This window comes from Apteryx rowi, unplaced genomic scaffold (assembly GCF_003343035.1).
Source record: "Apteryx rowi isolate R43461 unplaced genomic scaffold, aptRow1 scaffold_254, whole genome shotgun sequence".
NCBI lineage: Eukaryota > Metazoa > Chordata > Aves > Apterygiformes > Apterygidae > Apteryx > Apteryx rowi.
In genome coordinates, this window is record NW_020448908.1 from 867,243 (window position 1) to 885,605 (window position 18,363).

General features: G+C 39.6%; 1 protein-coding gene across 1 annotated transcript in view; it reads right to left on the reverse strand.

Annotated features, from left to right (window-relative positions):
* CPAMD8 (C3 and PZP like, alpha-2-macroglobulin domain containing 8) overlaps positions 1-18,363 on the reverse strand; it is a 57,061-nt gene that overhangs the window by 22,046 nt on the left and 16,652 nt on the right. The window contains exons 18-31 of the mRNA XM_026067109.1: positions 17,750-17,892; positions 16,730-16,795; positions 13,195-13,426; positions 12,414-12,606; positions 11,683-11,825; positions 11,161-11,212; positions 10,149-10,447; positions 9,475-9,700; positions 8,713-8,889; positions 5,547-5,628; positions 3,925-4,081; positions 3,375-3,449; positions 1,244-1,409; positions 603-689 (exon numbers count right to left, since the gene is read on the reverse strand). Coding sequence (XP_025922894.1) covers positions 603-689; positions 1,244-1,409; positions 3,375-3,449; positions 3,925-4,081; positions 5,547-5,628; positions 8,713-8,889; positions 9,475-9,700; positions 10,149-10,447; positions 11,161-11,212; positions 11,683-11,825; positions 12,414-12,606; positions 13,195-13,426; positions 16,730-16,795; positions 17,750-17,892 — 2,098 coding nt within the window. The remainder of the gene's footprint in view (positions 1-602; positions 690-1,243; positions 1,410-3,374; positions 3,450-3,924; positions 4,082-5,546; positions 5,629-8,712; positions 8,890-9,474; positions 9,701-10,148; positions 10,448-11,160; positions 11,213-11,682; positions 11,826-12,413; positions 12,607-13,194; positions 13,427-16,729; positions 16,796-17,749; positions 17,893-18,363) is intronic.

Below are 18,363 nucleotides of genomic sequence, written 5' to 3' on the forward strand. Positions count from 1 at the left end.
ATTATTATTATGGCTCTGACATGTAAAGTCTAGGCAAACAGTGTTGAACTACTAGTGACTCTCAACAGAAGCTGGATACATAATTCCTAGGTCCACTTGGAAATCCAAGGCCAAACAGCTGTTACTGTAAAATTAAGCACATCTAACTTCCTCAGTTTTCCATTTCAAATGATTCTTCTCTAATGGAATCCCATATGGCTCACACTCCTCTATATCATTCAGTGTCTTTACAAAACTGGAGTGAGAAATGGTTAGATAGCTGGAGCTAACAAGCCAGTCCTGCCTGGACCACACCTAGCTCTGTCTCTCATTTGGATTTACCAGCTCTTTCAACATCAACTTACCTGTCTCCTATCAGCTCTCATTTCTGGTGGCCCTTCATCTGTACCCCACCCTGACTGCCTACCATTTTTGAAATGCTGTGGTAAAATAAACTTCCTTTGTGGACCAAAATCTTGTATCCCTCCCAAAATGCTAGCAAGTTGAAAAAAGTGAGAGAAACTTTAAGGTGTATTATATAAACAACGCGCACTAGAATGCATGCAGTCACTGGCCTGCTGTTGCAGCCCATTCCTTTATCTCTGTCTTTGCAATACCGGTACCTGATTGAGAGAGACCATCGTTAAATCCCATGAAGGTATCTTCATCAGTAACCAGAGTTCCCGTCAAGCTCCAGTGTGTAAAGCCATCTGGAACAACAGGACAATGGGATATGTATGATACTACCGCAGGCCTGTGGCTCAGCCTCTGTGTATGGGGAGAATCAAATTTCACTACTGTATTAACTCTAAGAAGAGAGTCATGCCCTGAGCTGCACTCTCTCTCCATTTAGACTGGTATCCTCTGGGCAGGGGATGCAGACTCCATGCACGATTACAAAGATGTGACAAGTGACGTAGTTCCTGGATTTTGGATTAAAAGACACTGTCAGGGTATCTGACCTGTGTTACTAAGCAGACTCTGTCATACTGACAGGAAAGTCACTGCAAAGCCTCTGGTGCACTCACATTTCTTCAGCATGAGCTGCATCCGTAAAACTAAGGTACTCAGCCTTCTCTCCTGAGAATCAGGAAAACTGCTGCCCTACAAGGTTGGATTCTGTTATGAGGAAGTCCTCATCTCACAGGTGCTATCCTCTCCAGTAACTCAAACACATCGCTCAAGCTGCAAGGGCTATTTGCTTGTTCCTATAAGAGGGTGGCCAGTTTAGGGACTTGCCAGATTGGCYCCAGGTGCACAGTACCTTGCGTAATAGCCATGCTGTTCATCTTCCGCAGTGTCACAGYGGCGGAGGGACTGTGCAGCAGTGTCAGGGCATATGCAATCAAGGCGGTAGTGTAGGGATCCTCTGCCGAATATAAGTTGGACTCTAAGAAGTGTTTTGCTTTGGCAACAGCTGTTCTTTCTTCCTATATTTAGGGGAAAGAGCCCAGACATATTACTAGCCTCTGTACCTCAAGAGTTAGAATCACTATACTTCTCATGATTTTGTGTCCATTAAGAAAACTAGGAAAGAATTTTGCTCTGTGCAGAACAAAACCCACTCTTCCCTTTCCCTAAGAAAAAGCATGCATCAAGAATTTAAAAACAGGAACCAGTAGCATAGCAGAAATCACTTAGACTAATGTTGAGACACATTTCGTCCCCCTAAAGCTGAAGAAGTTTCATGCCCCTGCAAGGCAGCAGATGAACGGAGCAGAAGTRAGCTCTGCATGTTTGATTGTGTTCCTGACACTCTGGAGCGTCTAGCAGACGCCAGAGGATAATAAAGGCCAAGGTTCCCAGGGGTCCCTGCAGCCAGCAAACATGTTTTATTAACTCCCTCGATGACCTCACCATGCAGGAACGTGGCTCTGATAATTTATAGAAACAATTTAATTGGACTTGATGTAATTTGGTTTCCTTTGATTTCCCTGTGGCACTAACCTTCCCCTTCCTCATTTCCTAGCTAAGATCATTAGTTACACTTGCAAATCTCCTCTAGGAAAACCATTAGATCCACATAAACTGCACTTCCAGCAAATAAAAACTCTAGGTTTGTCTTGACTCACAGCAGCCCAGAGAGAGCATCACATCATTCCGAGAGGGGGACACTGCTGACAGGGAGGCAGCAAGTTCCTCTGCTATCACTTGAGGAACTGGTTTTTAATAGGGTTGAATGTCCTCTACTCCCACAAGAACTGGGGGGGGGGGGTCTGCATGCAGTGGCAGCCCAGTCTCACTCTATGAGCTCTGCAGAGAGGCCATCAAAAGTGCTAAGCTTATCAAAGGGTTTCTGAGTAGATACTGCTGTTTGCACTGGTTGTTTCAAAGTCCCCATAAACTTACTGGGTTTTGCCTGAATGGGCTGTACTTTTTTTCTGAATACAAATCACCAGGCCCTGCTGTACAACCCAGTACACCTCCTGTTTTCTTCTCCCAGTTCTGCCTGTGCAGACCTACTCACCTATCACCGCTCTTTTCCCTGGCTGTTGAACAAATGGAGAACTGTATTCATGGACAAGTCAATGCATCTCCAAGCGGAGATTTTCCTAACCATGCTGAGTGGGAATGTTCAACTATGATGTTATCTGAGATTCTTCATTCTACTGAATTTGCAACTGGGCAAAAATGCAGAGGAAAGTAACATTGTCTTTACCCCGGGTTTTAGAAAGGAACCTCTAAAAAGCCAGTTGTACTGGAAAAGATCTTTCTTTTATCTACTTCAAAAATTACGCAGTGCAATTACACACTCCCATGTAGCTAATTTTTCCTGAGTGTTCCTATTCTCTCTCATTACAGAAAAGGCCAACATTTTTGTCCAGAGTCTCTAGTCCAGCACATCACAGGAGTACAGCTCTCCAAAAACACTGTAATCTAATAGCAGTAGCAGTTTGGCCACTGTAGCAAAGGCAAGACTGCAAAAGTTTTCTGAATCCCTCTAAGTATTCACGTGGTTGAAGCCTATGCTGTCCCGGTCAAACTATCAGTGCTAAGCTAGCTAGTTAAAATTATGTTGAGTATATCTAGGCAAGCAACCTTTATCTGCATAGGCTGCAATTACACCTTGAAATTACAAGACAGAAACAATGTTATTTGCAGTCTGGGCGGGGGACAGGCAGGAATTGTAGGGAAATGTTTTGCTCCTGCAGTATAAACTTTGAGCTGACAGTTGGAGGACGGAGGAATCACCTTGAACAACTTCAGAACAGATTCCTTACTCTGGAAGTGTCACAAGGCTTTGAAACAGCCACAGTGACCCAGGTGCTACCATTCTACTGAGCACAGCACCTCTGAAAGTGAACAGTAGTAAAATCAAATTTAAAGAAAAAAGAAAAAGGAGAATTTTTCGAACTTGTAGAGTGCAAGAGCTATTTTAACAAGGTTTCTGTTACCTCAGAAGTTATGCCCGTTTCCAAAAGAGCTGCAACCACATAAGCTGTCAGGGAGATCTTACCATGGATTCCACCCTGGAGGGCAACAAACATAAAACCACTAGACGAAAACTGGAGAACAGGGCACTGGATAAAAAGACTCTAAAAGCAAAGCAAGGAATACGTTGCAACCATAGTAGAAGCTGTGGCACCACAGTGCTTCTTTTCCTTTGCACACAAGGGGTATGAAATTTAGAAACCCAGTCCCTCATTGTAGCTTCCTTCCCTGGTAATGGCCTGAGAACATACTCAATGCACACATCTCCGTACTCTGAGCATGACTGAAGTGCTTTGAAAGACTTGACTTCTTGCTCTCTAGTCTCATGGGACAGCACAGATATGCTCTGATACACTGTTTTACTGAAATTCTCCTGGTTAGTCTCTTTCCTATATTATCCCAGCCTTTCAAACACAATATTCATATTGGCTTTAAGGAAACTACATCACTTCCTACTTCACTAAAATCTTTAAAAATGCATCAGTTGCAGTTTTAAGTCTGTATAGTTTTTACCTGAATGTCCTTATTTAGTATCCTGCCCATAGCTGGAAAAGAACCATCTTCTTTCTGATGCTGGATGATCCAGTCTTTTGCAGCTGTTAGTTCTTTTGGGTCAATGAAAATAAACCCACGAGACTGCGCAAAGGACTTGAGGACAAAAGCTGTTAGCCTAAAAATACAAATTTATCAGCTCTATTGAGAAAACAATTTCAGGATAACATATCAGTCAAGGGAAAAAAACACTTTTAGAAAGCACAAATTTTAAAAATCTCCTTGGGGAAGGACTAAATACTTTTCAAATACTGAATGGTACATAAAGTCACTGAATCAATCTTCTGGATAAGAGCAGAATTAAGGGGCAGTAAATTAAACTGAAATTCATAACCAAAAGAGATAGCTGCCTTAGTTACGACACATTCTGAAATTCAATTCCCTTTTACAGGTGGCCAGCTGCCGCCCAACTTAAAGGTTTTAAATTAAGAGCCAATATGCTTATAAATATGGAGGTATACGCCAAGAAGAGAGAGAAGTAAGTTTTCAGATTTCGTTACTCTCATATAATACATATAAAAAAAAGAAATCCAGACCCACTGCTAAAGTCTGAGGCTGTATTAGACTTTATACAGAATTAGGACTTAAGAAAGCAACAGAAGTGTTTTTGGAATTCTAAACCTCTGACATGCAACAAGTGTGAACTCTGGCCAGCTTTGGGAGACTGAGTCATTCATTTTACAAGCCCCCGAGGAATGGGAGGGTAGGAGGCATGCTGCCTGGCAGGGGATTTTTCAAGTGTTAAGTAATTCTGTGTCACCATATTTTACATCTAGGGACTGGGAGATGCCAGATCTGAGATAAAAGTTTACTGTCTTAAAAAAAGAGGCAGCATCATAGAAGTGGTACTTTCCCTCAGATGAGTTCATGAAGAAAATCATTCTAAAGGAAAATACAGAGCAGATGGAGAAGCCAAATGACAGCATAAGCAAACGAATGAAGACAAGAATCTACTAGGTCTGAGACACCATAGTCAACTACCACACTAATGTGATGTAACATGCAACCTTGAAGGCTGTGATTTCTTAAGGAGGACATTAGTGAGATGAGCTGATCTCTCAATTCCTTAATTTCTGCTTCTCAAACCGTTTTACTCTGAAAGGTCCTGCACTTCAGATTCTCAGGGCATAAATCCATACCATTCCATTTCATCCATGAGGGATATAAGGCATTTGGGAGAAATACTTCTCCTACCCTAGCAGGACAAGTCTTTTCATATCTAGAAACAGCATGCTTCTCAGTAGACTTGCAGGTGAAGTTCCACTCTCTAATGGAATTAAGTGCTTTAAGTGTCCCATACATTGCTATTGCAATTCCAGTAGACCAAGTATGCCCTATACTCTAGCTTCTGTGCCTAAAGCCTGGACATGTTAGTGGAAGTGACTATCTCAACTGCCCCCAAGTCTGGACACTCAGCAGCATTGAAACAGTAGGCCTATAGTCACTGAGGATTATTTCTATTCTCCACTGTGCACGATACCATGATGGAGCCTGGAAAATTACTCTTCTTTCCCTGCCCATTGTGTATTTTTCCCATTTAGCAAACACTGAATTTTCTAACTCTGTTTTAAATAGCAACTCACCACATACTCCCGGAGGAATCCCTCTCGCCAAAAGCGCTGTATGAACCATCTTGTCTCTTGTAGGTCAGCTGGCGCTGGTAGCCTGGAAGTCACAAAAGAATTGTGGGAGTCCAAAATCCTCACACAGAGAAAAACAAGTATTTAAAGTGAATGAAGACTGAGAACATCTGGCACTAGTGTAAGGGATTCTGCTGCCCAAGGCAACCTCTTATTTTGCTGTGTGTGATACAGCCAGCTCTGTGTACATATGCTAGAGCTTATTCAGAAATCCTTTTGGGCTAGCATCTTTAAGTCTACATATACCTCCCAAAGACAAATGAAAGAAACATCATTTCTCCAGCTGTTAGCCTCTTACTGAGCAGCACATCTATCCAAAAAATGATTAGAAAGTTAAGTTCCTGAAACACTTTATATTAAAGATCAACTCCTGCATTTTGGCCACTAGAAACATTTAAAATTTGATAGCCCTTAGCAAGGTGCAATATTAAAAAAAAGATTTTTACTTAAGCATACAGCCATCTACTTCTATTTACTGAAAGTACTGTGCAGCTGAGGAGCTATTTCCTTGAATGATATCACAGGATTCAGATTTTTCTCCAAAGCTACTGCTTGGGAGAACTTAATATAATACAACAGTAACAGCTGACTGTTTAGTGACAAAATCCCAAAGGAGGGGAAGATGTAACAACTCTCATTTAACAGAGAAAGATATTGGCAAAAATCATGCTGCCTTCTTGTGCCCTTACTTATTTAGGAGCCCTTAGCATATACACATATACCTTGTCAGCTGTATCTTACTTCAACTACTTCTGAGATGTGATGGTTGATGTGTGATCTTAATGTATGTGAACACTTCCTAGACACTGGCTCTGGCTTACATAAGGCCTATTTTAGATAATAATTAAGTTGAAGAACTTTCTACCTGAATGTCTTCTGAGAGTGAAAATAGAGACAGTCAAAACGCTGTTCCTATCAGGAGAACAATTTGCTTCTCAAACCTTATAATCACAAACTGCACATGCTAACAAAGCAGGCCAAGTCTCTACATTGAGGAATACACAGTACACATTTTGATAAATCTCTTAAAAGCCCCTTGGAATCAAACCTGTTAGAATGGACATTTCTTGCATGGAGATATGTCAAACATGTGCAAGAGGCTTTGGGTCAGAGAGACATTTAGTGCCTGATTAATCCTCTGACCCATAAATAGACTTTTTAGTTCCACACTGCATGACATTTTTATGGGAATGAATTACTTTTTCATTTCCAGGGACCAGGTTTCTTTGTTGACCTCTCTAGATATGGGCAGCTCCACAATCTCTCAGTAATGGCTGCCCATGACTGCTACACTTTCTCCTGTCGCTCTGTAGCCTTTCGATGCTCATAGGGAATGCAGGTAGAACGGTCTGAGAAGTGGGCAGAGAGAGAAACAAAACCCTATAGATTAATGATGCTCCTGCAGTGAAAAAGTCTTTGACTGGGGATTGTGAGATATGTACAAGCATGTGACAGCAAGCACAAGCAATGGTATTCTTCTTTTCAAACAAGAGCTGTTGCATTAAATTAGTCTGCTTTTTTCTACACAGGCCTCTGACAATTTACTACTGAAGCAGAGCTGTTCATCCTTTAATTGCTCCTAAACATTCACTTGCAGCATGTTAGATGGGCAAATAGGTATTAGTCAATATTTTATACCAGTCTTGCAGTTCTCTCTATTCTGTTATTCTAATGTTCATTGGGGTTGACTGATTCTCCGTTGTTCTTATTCTGTGCTTGCTAGTTTTGTCATGCCACAGGCTCTGTGTCCTGCTTGCTCTTCTGAAATCTTGTCCTTCTATTTTCTAGACACCCCTTCTAGATGCTTAGACGCACTGGAAAGGTTTTCACCTGTTCACCTATTTAGAACTGCATTATAGGAAAGTAGAAAAAATACTGATCAGCTCAGCTCAAGCCACTTCTAAAGATTAGGGAAAATGTGGGAATTGTTGGGTATCAGCACGTTCTACGATGGATGGCTAAGTGATGAAATAAAGTTTTCTGGTTTGGTAAGTCACAAAAGCCTTCTAGATTGAACAAACAGACTTTTCCATCTGAACCTTATACTTGGCAGGGCTCCAATAAACACAGAAAGATTTAAAACTCTTGAGGATTTCTTCTTAAGTGTTAATAAACAGGCAGAGTTTGGAGTCAAAATCCTGGAAGGTTTGCAGATTCATAAAAAGAAACAAAACCAAATGATACTGAAAAGGAAAAACTAACTCGGACTATTAGAAAATTCCCTTTTTCTCAGTGCTATCAGCAAGCATAGCAAATTACAAGTGAAACAACTGTGACCAGGCAAAGGAAGCAGCACTGGGCTTTTGCTGCTGAATACAAGGAATATATTACATTTTATATTTACATTTTCAGAGGAGAACCACCTAACCCTGTCACCTCTGATTTCATGACATGACTATTGTCTGACTCACATACAAGACAGCTATGTCCCTCTGGGTCATTCTTGTTTTTATTAATGATTGCCGAATTCTTACTTGTCCTGAGAATTGCATTTAATTATAAACTATTTTGTGCATGACTCTTCCCAACTGAATGTTAAGAAAAACAGTGCATAAAAAGATAGATTGCTTTGAGCTGTTCAGAGAGATAGGACAAGGCACTGAAAGGTCAGGGAGGGGGAAAAAAAAAAAAGGCGCTTTCTTTACATGGTTCTTGGATAACTACTTTGGATACTAACTTTTGATTCTGCATATACTGTTCCCGAGAAGATACTGATAAACTGGAGAAAGTTCAGAGAAGAGTAATGTGAACAATCCAAGGACTGGACAGACAATTTAGGAATATGGATAAAAGAACTAAACACATAGATCTTGACTAAATTTAATTTTACATGACTTTCTGAAATTTGTAAACACAGAGAAATAAGCTACTTAAGAAAGCAATAAATCAATAACTATGTAAACTAGGAGTTATCAAAGGGAAACGTAGGCTACACATCATCAAGGGAAAACATCTTGCCATCAAAATCTGTTCACCTGTGAGATTACACTAAAGACATGATGAATCCTTATCACTTGRGATCCTCTTGATTAGAAAGGATAATACCAGTAAAACTCTTCTAACTTACAAGCCTTTTCTCTTTCTATAAACTGTATTTTCAGTGAGATACCTTGAACAAGATAATCGGTAGCTTCACTCTCCACCTCCTGGCTGAGTTGCTTGGTTTTCTGCAGATATTTCAGGACAAAAACATTGGGAGCAAAATGGATCATGTTCTGCTCTCCACATCCAAATGGTAATCGCAAAAGATTGTCCAAGTTGTTTAGTGTAGGACCCATCACATCTCCTGTTTGAAAAAGGAGGTGACACGTTCAGTATCAAGGAATTCTGCTTTACCTCTTTTTGATGTCTTATGATTAAAACCCACCTGACTAAACTAGTTTCTATTAGCTACACATAGTCAGCTTAAATAAACTGTAGCAGAATATTGGAAATCCTTCAAATTTTCAGTCTTAGCCCTTCAAGTTCTTGCTGGAATAAAGAAGAAATTTCACATTTCAGATTTTGATTATCTGTGAGTATTCAGTTTAGACTACCAGTTTAGGAGGCAGTTAGTACAATTTGTGATTATGGTGATTATGAAATGCATACTATGCATTCTATGAAATGCTGCCTCTTAACAGACAGGGCCTCTGAAGATGCCTCAGACAGTATCAACTTTAAGTCACTATCAACTCAGATGGGGTTCAAACAAGTGACTGAGACAAAAAATTCTCTGTCCTAGAATTAAGTGGTATGTACCTTTGTAACTGCCTATGACTATTTTATCTGGTCCATATTACTCAAATACTGGTCAGAAGCAAATAACAGCTGGAAGTATCTCCTCATATTTGATAACTAATACCTATTGATACCTCCTTATAATTGATACCTATTATTGAAGCCGTAGCTCTTTCTGATCCTGGAATTATGTTGTGGGGAACTCCAAGAGTAAACGCTTCATTGTGATTTTCATCAGTCTCTTCTTTTCTCCAAATTTTAAACTCTCCCATTGACCCCCAGCCTGTGGAAAAGCCAATGTACTTCACCTCAAGCTGTTTGGGGACTGTCCACTCCACAATAATAGATTCATTTAGCACCCGAGTACCATGGCCAACCTGAAAGGAACAAAGAAAACCCATGCAGTTCCAAGAACCCATGCATGTGAGATCAGCCTGCCATGTGCCCTTGGACCCGGTAACCTATGTCTGCACCAAACATCTAACAACATTATATATCAACAGATCCCTTTCTCTTTCCCACCCCCAAAACAACCTAAGTGAATTTAATGAGATAACTCCAGAATATGTGCCACAGGCCTGGCCCCCCATGCCTTCAACGTATCTAGCACTAACAGCTTTGAAGGCTGAGGTGCTGAGTGTATAATATGACAAGCAAACAGGTGTTCTGATAAAAACAGCCTGATCAAGATTTAATATAGAAAAGCGACAGGAATGAAGCTTTCTCCTTCTACCACATGCCTAGTGAAAATCTGCCTTATGTGTGCTCCAGCTCTAGTTAAGAAAGCAAGAGGCTTCCAGACTGTTACATAGCTATATTCACTACCTGGATAATTCCATTTTTCCAGCTGATCCAGAAGCTGCGGAATTCATCCCAGGAGAGGATACCAGCTGTGTCCGTGCTGACCACTGGCTCACCCATTTTGCTGGTGGAAATCCATGTTTTAGTATTTTGATGTCCACCAATAACAATCTCAGTCATCTCTGCCATGTCATATGGACCAGAGGACAAGGCCAGGTGAGCGTCATTGTGTGCTTTCACAGCAATGTCAAAGTGTGTCATCTGGGCAGGTTTCTGCATGTATTGGTACTCATATTTGTTAGGCGTAGAAATGTGAATTTTCTCTAGTCAGAAAAATAATGGAATGTTGTAAGAATTAGAACTCACATACTTAAAAGATAACCCATAGCTAATTGCTAAAATTTAAACAGATGATCCTTTCCTCTTCTTAAATACACATTCTTTTTTCCAGCTTCTCTTAATCAAACTATAAAAATATATGGAGGTGTTTCTTCCTATCTTCTACTTACACCCTCTTCAATATAGAAGATACTTCAGTTCAATATCAGTCAGTTAGATTTCTTGTGAAGTCTGTATATGATTTTTCAGTTCAAATTCAGTGGTCAAAAGCATCTCTGTTTAGCTTAGTGGAGCCAAGCTTGAGCTATCCAAATCTCAGGCAGAAAGGACATACTGATTCCAGAACTGAATTTTAAAACATCAACTAAAAATATAGTACAGCCACAGTTACTGTCCACAGTGCTGAATATTTAAACTGTTTCATAAAGTAAAGGAATTTAATTGCCATTTCCAGAAATCACTTGGGCAGTTAGACCAAATTCATAATTAGCCAGCCAGGTAAGAAAGACTCTTTATTCAAAAGTTCCTTCTACACACCATAACTCATCAATCACAGACAGGATAAAAACTTTACTCATTTTTCTACTGAACAGATGGAAACAAAGAGGTTTTTTTTTCCCCCCATGGGATAAAGCCACGTGTTTCTATTTATAACTAAAACAAACTTAATATTATCTCATTCAAATTATGAACTTACCATTTGGGCAGAAAAACACACTGTATGTGTATTCTCTTGACAGTCCCTCTGGCTATATGAAGACAGAAATCCATATATAAAAATACAGTGGATTAGTTACGACAGCTATTCAATTTCACTTAGAAAATACATAAGTAAAATTCTGCTGCAGTAGTGTTTCACRTCCTTTATAGAAAAGGGATTATACTGTATTCTGTTAGCTAGAGATATGATAATCATTACCAAAAAAAMCCCCAAACCCTCACATCACATCATATTTCTTAGGCTGACAGAGCAAACATAGCCTGTATATTTCTATCCCTTCTTCTTCTACACAGTATAGAAGATTCACCAACAGAACTAAATGGGCCCTTTCAGTGTATGTAACACAAAAGCTGATTATTTGCAATCACGTAAACATACCATGAATCAAAGATCATTATAATCCTATTCAGGTTTGATTTACTACCAAAGAACTTTCATGAGTTGCCCATGCATATATCACATTTTTTTCTGAATTATTACAAAGCCATATTTTCTTACCTCAATAATAACACTACTGCGAACATAATCCACCCCAACTGGAGTCCTTTTATCCATATAATTGTCCTCTGAGTGTTTGCTGTTCTTTAGGGTCTGCATCCCATCCTGACAGCAATTAGTTCCACCATAAGCAAAAGCTTTTGCTACGAAACAGAAGAGAAGAGAAGAAGCAGCAGAGATTTCAAGATAGGAAGATCTTCAGGAGTTCAAAGCACTGATCTAAACTAAATAGATACAGCTGATAAACAACACATTAAGTGTTTTGTAACTAGAGCTTTGCTATATTATCTTTATTCCATAAGTATTTGGACAGTCAGAGGATAACAGAGAAACTCTTTGCTAATTTCCAGTGTTACACAAATTTTACTACCTATAATTATTTGCCTGAAGAGATCTAAAGAATCTGTTTTTTTCTTTTACTTAAAAATGTTGACTGATCTCTTCAGGTAGATGTAACAGGTCCAAACCATACATGACAACATATCACACAACAGGAATACTGAAGACAAGGGAATCTCTGGAAGTTTGTTCAAACAAACTCTTCAGTGCGTTCTAGTTAAAGAATCCATTTGTAAGAAATAAATAGGTTTGAAAGCTAAGCTGGCAGCAGGTGCAGCGAATAATTCCATTTCAGGGTACTGGGGAGGTAAGAATTTTATTCTGAAAAAGGAATAAAAAGAAACACTTGTAAAATTCCTTCAAGCAGGAAGGTATTTTTATTTCTATACTACCAGTGATGTTGCTCAGTCCAAGCTCATTGAAGGACAAAACGATAGAGGTGGGTTTAGCTTCCCCAGGGGCAACACACTTCTTTCTTGTCAGATGGTGTTTCCCAGGATGCCCAACAAACTTTATGCCTTTTGGAACAGAAATCTTCACATGAACCTGTGAAAATTTTTGAATGCCATTTACTGCAAGTTTCATCTGCAAAAGTGACAGATATAAGTAAAAGATCTGAAAAAAATCACAAAATGATGCTTAATAAAACACCATAGAACGCACAGATTATTAATTCTTCAAACCTTCTAGCATTATATTTTAACTGACAGGATTACTTTCAGCTCAATAATTCTAGAAGTTCAGAATGATACTAGCTAGACAGAAAATGCATTTGAGAAAAAAAAATCACCTACAGAGAAAGCATGTCTTGAAAAAAATATGTTCTTTCAAAATAAACTACTTCAAGAGGCTTTCTAATTAAGAAGCAAATTCTTCTTTGTGGTTCAGTGAGAGTTTTCTAATTATCTTCATCACACTTTTCAGTATTTGGATTTCTGAAGTGTTGCAACACACTTCAGATCATTACAGTTGTTTCAAACTAAAAGTTAATAAAGCAATAACTTTTATTAGTATTGCGAAGAAGTATTTTTATCTTGTTCAAAGTTTTTATGCTGAGCTTATCACTGTTATCCCTATTCCTTATCTACTGCAACTTGTAGATCACTTACTAAATTATGTTTCATCATGAAAGAAAATTTCTTAACTTAGCAACAGAAATAAAGGGGCCGTTACCTCTACACAGACAGCTAAGTAATTGTAGACAGTCAATGGGATTTTGGTCTGTTCCCCCCGGATGACATGGTATGGCAAGGTGAAATCAATGAAGAAAGGTTTAAATGTCTTCAGTTCTGTTTGACTGGCAATGCCCAACCCCTTCTCTTCAGACAGACCCACAGCTTCCGTTATCCACGTAGTGATCGAGTCTGGTACTTCCACATGCAGCTGTGCTTCTCCCGATATATTACTGCCAAAGAGAATAGGGAATGGGGTGGTCAGATTAATGAAATGCCTTTGAATGAAGCCGAAGCACACAGAGCCAAACAAATTGGGGAATTCCCTCCAAATCAAACTTATGACACAGTATCATCTATGACTCAGGAACATCAGTGTCTGCTTYGGACATCAGATTATAAGAAGGCTCAATGTTTTCTTTCTAAGTAACAGTCGGAGACCTGTGCAGGACTCAAGGCTTGCATATCTGTAGTGACCAGAACAGCAAGCAGTTGCTACTGCAGAACACAGAATCTCACACACCAATCCTTACTAGATTAAAAGCTTCACAGGGATTTGCACCTTAGTTTTAGGGTCACTTTTCTTAGAGGCAAATGTCTATACTAAGCGAAAAAAGAGAAAGACTCCTAGATTGAAGTCCTAGATAAAAACAGTTAAGCAATAGTTTATTCAACAGCTAGTGAAATAAAAGCAATCTTTGTTGAAACCTATTGTCCTTGTTATATTCATTGCCACATTACAGACCGTGCTTGAACATCAGGGCAAGTGAGAAATTTTCCAGCTACCAAGTTCAGCAACTGCTTGTCCAGGGGGGCATATTTTGATTCAGAAATATTGTTTGGTCAATTTTTGGTATGTCTGGCTCATAGAAAATTTCCCCAACAATCATTTTTTCCCCTAGTGAGGGCTGTAACTAAATATTAAAAAACAAATTTTTATTTGGGGTATTTAGCTTTGCTGTGCATACCGCAACAGGATATCATAAAGCTGGTATCTTTTTCCATGTTTTATAATAATATAAATTCAATTCTGTTCTGCAGCCTTTGCTATTTGCCTCCTGCAAAGAAGCTTTGGCCTTGCCTGGAACAGAAAACATTTCCTCTAAAGCAAGAACAAAAGCTATTTCATGGCTCAACTGGCAGGATGACTGGTGCAGTTATGAGTACACCCTAAGGTTGTTTTCTCTCAAGTTCTTATTTATTCCCCAGAGCTTGATACACATGCTGCTAACTCCATAATCTTTTGAGAGCAACATGCATCTTAGCTGGCATGGAAGATGAGAAAGTGAGATCTTAAGAGTAAGCTCTGGGGGTCTGCAGCATAACATGCCTTTCAGTGCTGCAATACCTACTGATTCATATCCAGAACAAAATGAATAATAGTTTTCAGTGCTTTTCTACTCTGAAGGCTATTTAAGTTTTAGGATTCCAATGACATACCTTTACTTGCACCATTTAAATCAACTCTTTGCATAATTTTCAGCGAGCCTAGGCCAAGATAACTGCTAATAAAATAGGCAGCATATCACATACAGGTTTCCATATTGATATTACAATAGGAAAAGATTAAAACAAGTAGTTTGATAAAACCTAGAGCTCACTATGCCTTCGAAAAGGTATGCTAGGTTCAGTCCAGTTCAGTCCAAGCAGTCTGTCCAAAGAAGATAGTTCTCCAGCTCAGGTTACAGAGAGGAAAGCCTGGGAAACAACTTAATGCAGTCAAGCCACATGCATTTTAACTTCTCGTAAGCACACAAATTTCTTAATACTTAGGTCTTCGTCCTAACTGGAGTTAGTTAGCTGGTACCTGCAACATAAGCTTCAGCCCTGAAGAGTAAAGTGGAAGGGTGTCCCAGCCCCAGAACTGGCTGCATTCCAGCCTGTTTAACCGGACAATTTGTTGCAGCTGATGTTCTTTCCTCTGGGATTTCAGCCCATAACCAACATTAACATTATTTTCACACATGAGGGCACTTACTCTTCTGGGCGGGGGGCCAAAGTACACATACATTTCCAGCCATTAGACCCTCCAGCCAGGCTCTAGGAATTTTTAGAATTGGTTTGGGAAGTTGACATTAGGCTTTTGTTTCTTTTTTGAGGGTTGTATACTGTAATTATAAATGGTAGAAGAAAAAAAATTCTTCCTGTCCAAGAGAGTGGAAATCAAGCAATGCTCAGCTCAGTTATTTATAGTGAAATGAAGTGGAGAAAAATGCAATCCACAACTTTTTATTCCACACTCTCCCACTTATAATTAACTGCCCCAGCTTGTTGAGGCCCAAACAGGCTCTTCTGAAATTCTTTGTGTATTCCTACAAAGCATATTTCATGCTCAATTGAACAGATTTGAATACACTTACTGTAAATTCCTGTCAAATTTAATTTATAATAATTTACTGAGAGTAAAGTTTACTTGTAAACCTGGAGAAATCTCGAATAATTGCCTCAAATATTTTATCCTAGATGTGCTGTTTCTGGGAGAGATTAATTATCTGTTTACTCGTTTTGTAGTTCCAGTTGTACCAGGTACAGGCTGTGATTTACTGGACAGTAAATTAAGATTTGGGGGAGATGCATCTTGCATCAGATGAGAGGGAAAAGAAGGGCTCTGTGCAATTCAAAAAGCAATCAATATAGAATACTCACTAGTGCACGGCTAGGTTACACCAGCATTTACTGAGGGAGCCATTCTGCCTCCGTCTCCTCACATACATTGCTCCGGGATCATTTCTACACGACAGCATAAGCTATCTATGCTAGAACATGAGCTGAGAAGACGGAAGAGGCTAGCAACTGCTGAAGCTGGCACTTCTAGACTATCCTAGGGCCCAAATACAACTCCAGACCAGACTCATCCCCCATCGCAAAAGGAAAGAGGCACCCCTGTGGAGCTAGTGTTGTCACCTGATTGCAAACTCTAGCAGGATTTCCCATTCCTCTTCGCTTTTGCAAGTATGTGGTACATCTACCTCTGGCCCGTACGAAGGTTCTAGTGTATAGCTAGAAGAGAGGTCTCACTTTATATCCTACAGTCCGTTCTTATTGCAAGAACAGTCCGACTTGCATTTACTGTGAGGCAAACTTACGCAACAGCGTAGCTGTTTCAGCGTAGCTGGATGGAATAATCCAGCGTAGCTGATCACTGCAAAGCTATATCCTCACTTGCTTTTCAATAACTTATCAATACGCCCTTGCCCTAAGTAAGTAAAACCTAGAAATTCACTTATGTGTTGAAACTAACTTCTTGTTCCTTTTCTTCCTTGAAGATACTCCTCTGCTTGTGACCCCACGGTGAACTACACATGGACTGCAAGGTAGTCAAGACTGATAGTTATAAATTGAAGTAAGAGAATTCACTTCAAAACTAGAAGAAGTTTTATAAAGAAAGATTCTTGCTTAGAGCAGTAATGAAGAAAAGCTACGTAAAAATCAGAGGATGCCAATGCAGCTCCTAGTTGGTTTTAAAGAGCTGTGTTTTCTGTAGCTGAAAAGGATACAACACACTGGATATAATTAAGGGAATTCCCTGTAGATACCTGACATTGAGGCAGTGCCAAATCCACGTTTCAGGAAAGAAGGTTCTTTTCTTCTTCTCTGCTCTGCTAGAAGAAGAAATAAATCCTTGGCAATGAACCCTTTTAATAAGACAGTTACAACGATAACTGATAAATCAATGCTATCACTTGAACGCAGCTCAAATAACCAACTAAAGCTCTAGCTAGCACAGAATCATAAAAAAGTGAACGTGTGTATCATTCATAATGCAAATAACATAACTTTTCCAAACGAACCCATTGTTCACACACACATCAAACAGTCTGGAGACATAAAGAAGATAGTCTAAGAAATAATGGTTTTCACCAAGTTCCAAATTCTTTCACCAAGCAAAAGCACAGAGGGAACACATACAGCATGCGAATTCCCATGACATCGTGACACGGCCATAGACTAACAGGTACTACGATCACTACTTCATATTCCTCTCCCTCTCTTTTACTTGGAACTGTCTTGGTCTCTAATATTTTCATAATTTGTTCCATATTTCTACCTGTGATACTTCACTATCTCTTTCTGAACAAATCTCCAAAACTTACTCTAAGAGAGGCCACCAGGTGGTTCAGAACCCAGCGGGAGGGCATAACCTTAGTTTGCAGCACTATCTGTAATACTTGCAACTTTTCCTTCGTGCAATCCCTTATTTATTTTGACCACCAGCTGAGCAGTAAGCGACCCTGCGCAGAATGAGGGCTAGCCCGCAAATACTGAGAAGCAGCACCTAACTCAGACAGTTGAGATACGCAGAGTTTCAAATGATCCTTTCAAAGACCATTACTTTGCATTTTTCTGGAATTAATTAAATTTAAGAAAGTACCTCCAGTTATAATTTTTGTTAGGTCTATCAAGACAACTGAAGAGGGTTTCCCTCCTTCCCCCACCCAATCTTGACTAAACTAAGCAATTCCCTGGGGGCATGGGAGGTGAGAAACAACTGAGAATATAGAAAAAAAAATAGCTAGGAGTATCGCAAGCAGCACACACGACAACAAAAACATTACCTCGGTGCAATTTTAGAATGCATTGTAGCCACTAATGTCCCAGTATGCGGCTGAAAAGCTGGGACAGCCTCATCTGTGTACATGCCTCCATTCTGTCTGTGGTTTAAGCTGACTATATCTGTCATTACGACCAAGCCAGTTTCCTAGACAATAAACATGAAGACCACAAAACAGAAACCAACACAGAAAAATTCAGCGTATACCAATGAAGACTTTTCTGAATGGAATCCCCCCCCCATCCCAACATTTATAAGGTAAAGTTGAACTGAAACTTGTGGATTTTTTAAAAAACTTTATGGAAAATAAAAACGACTGCTAATGTGAAAATACGTAGGTGCTTTATAGGCAGGAGTTTTACAAGAAAGCTCTTGTTTGCTTGAAAAATGCATTTCACCAGTATCTAGCACTACTGGCCATGTGTACAACTGTCAGAAAACTACAGGTGAAAAGTTACTACGTGTTTCCCTTTGAATATTACACTACAGCGAGCAGGCAGCCCTCATGCCAGACATCACCAGTTCTGCTCTACCAGGAAGGCCGAGCAAAATGGAAACTGTCCACACAGCTTTACAGTAAAAATACAGAATTCACAAGAAAACTGTCTGCTAGCTCTG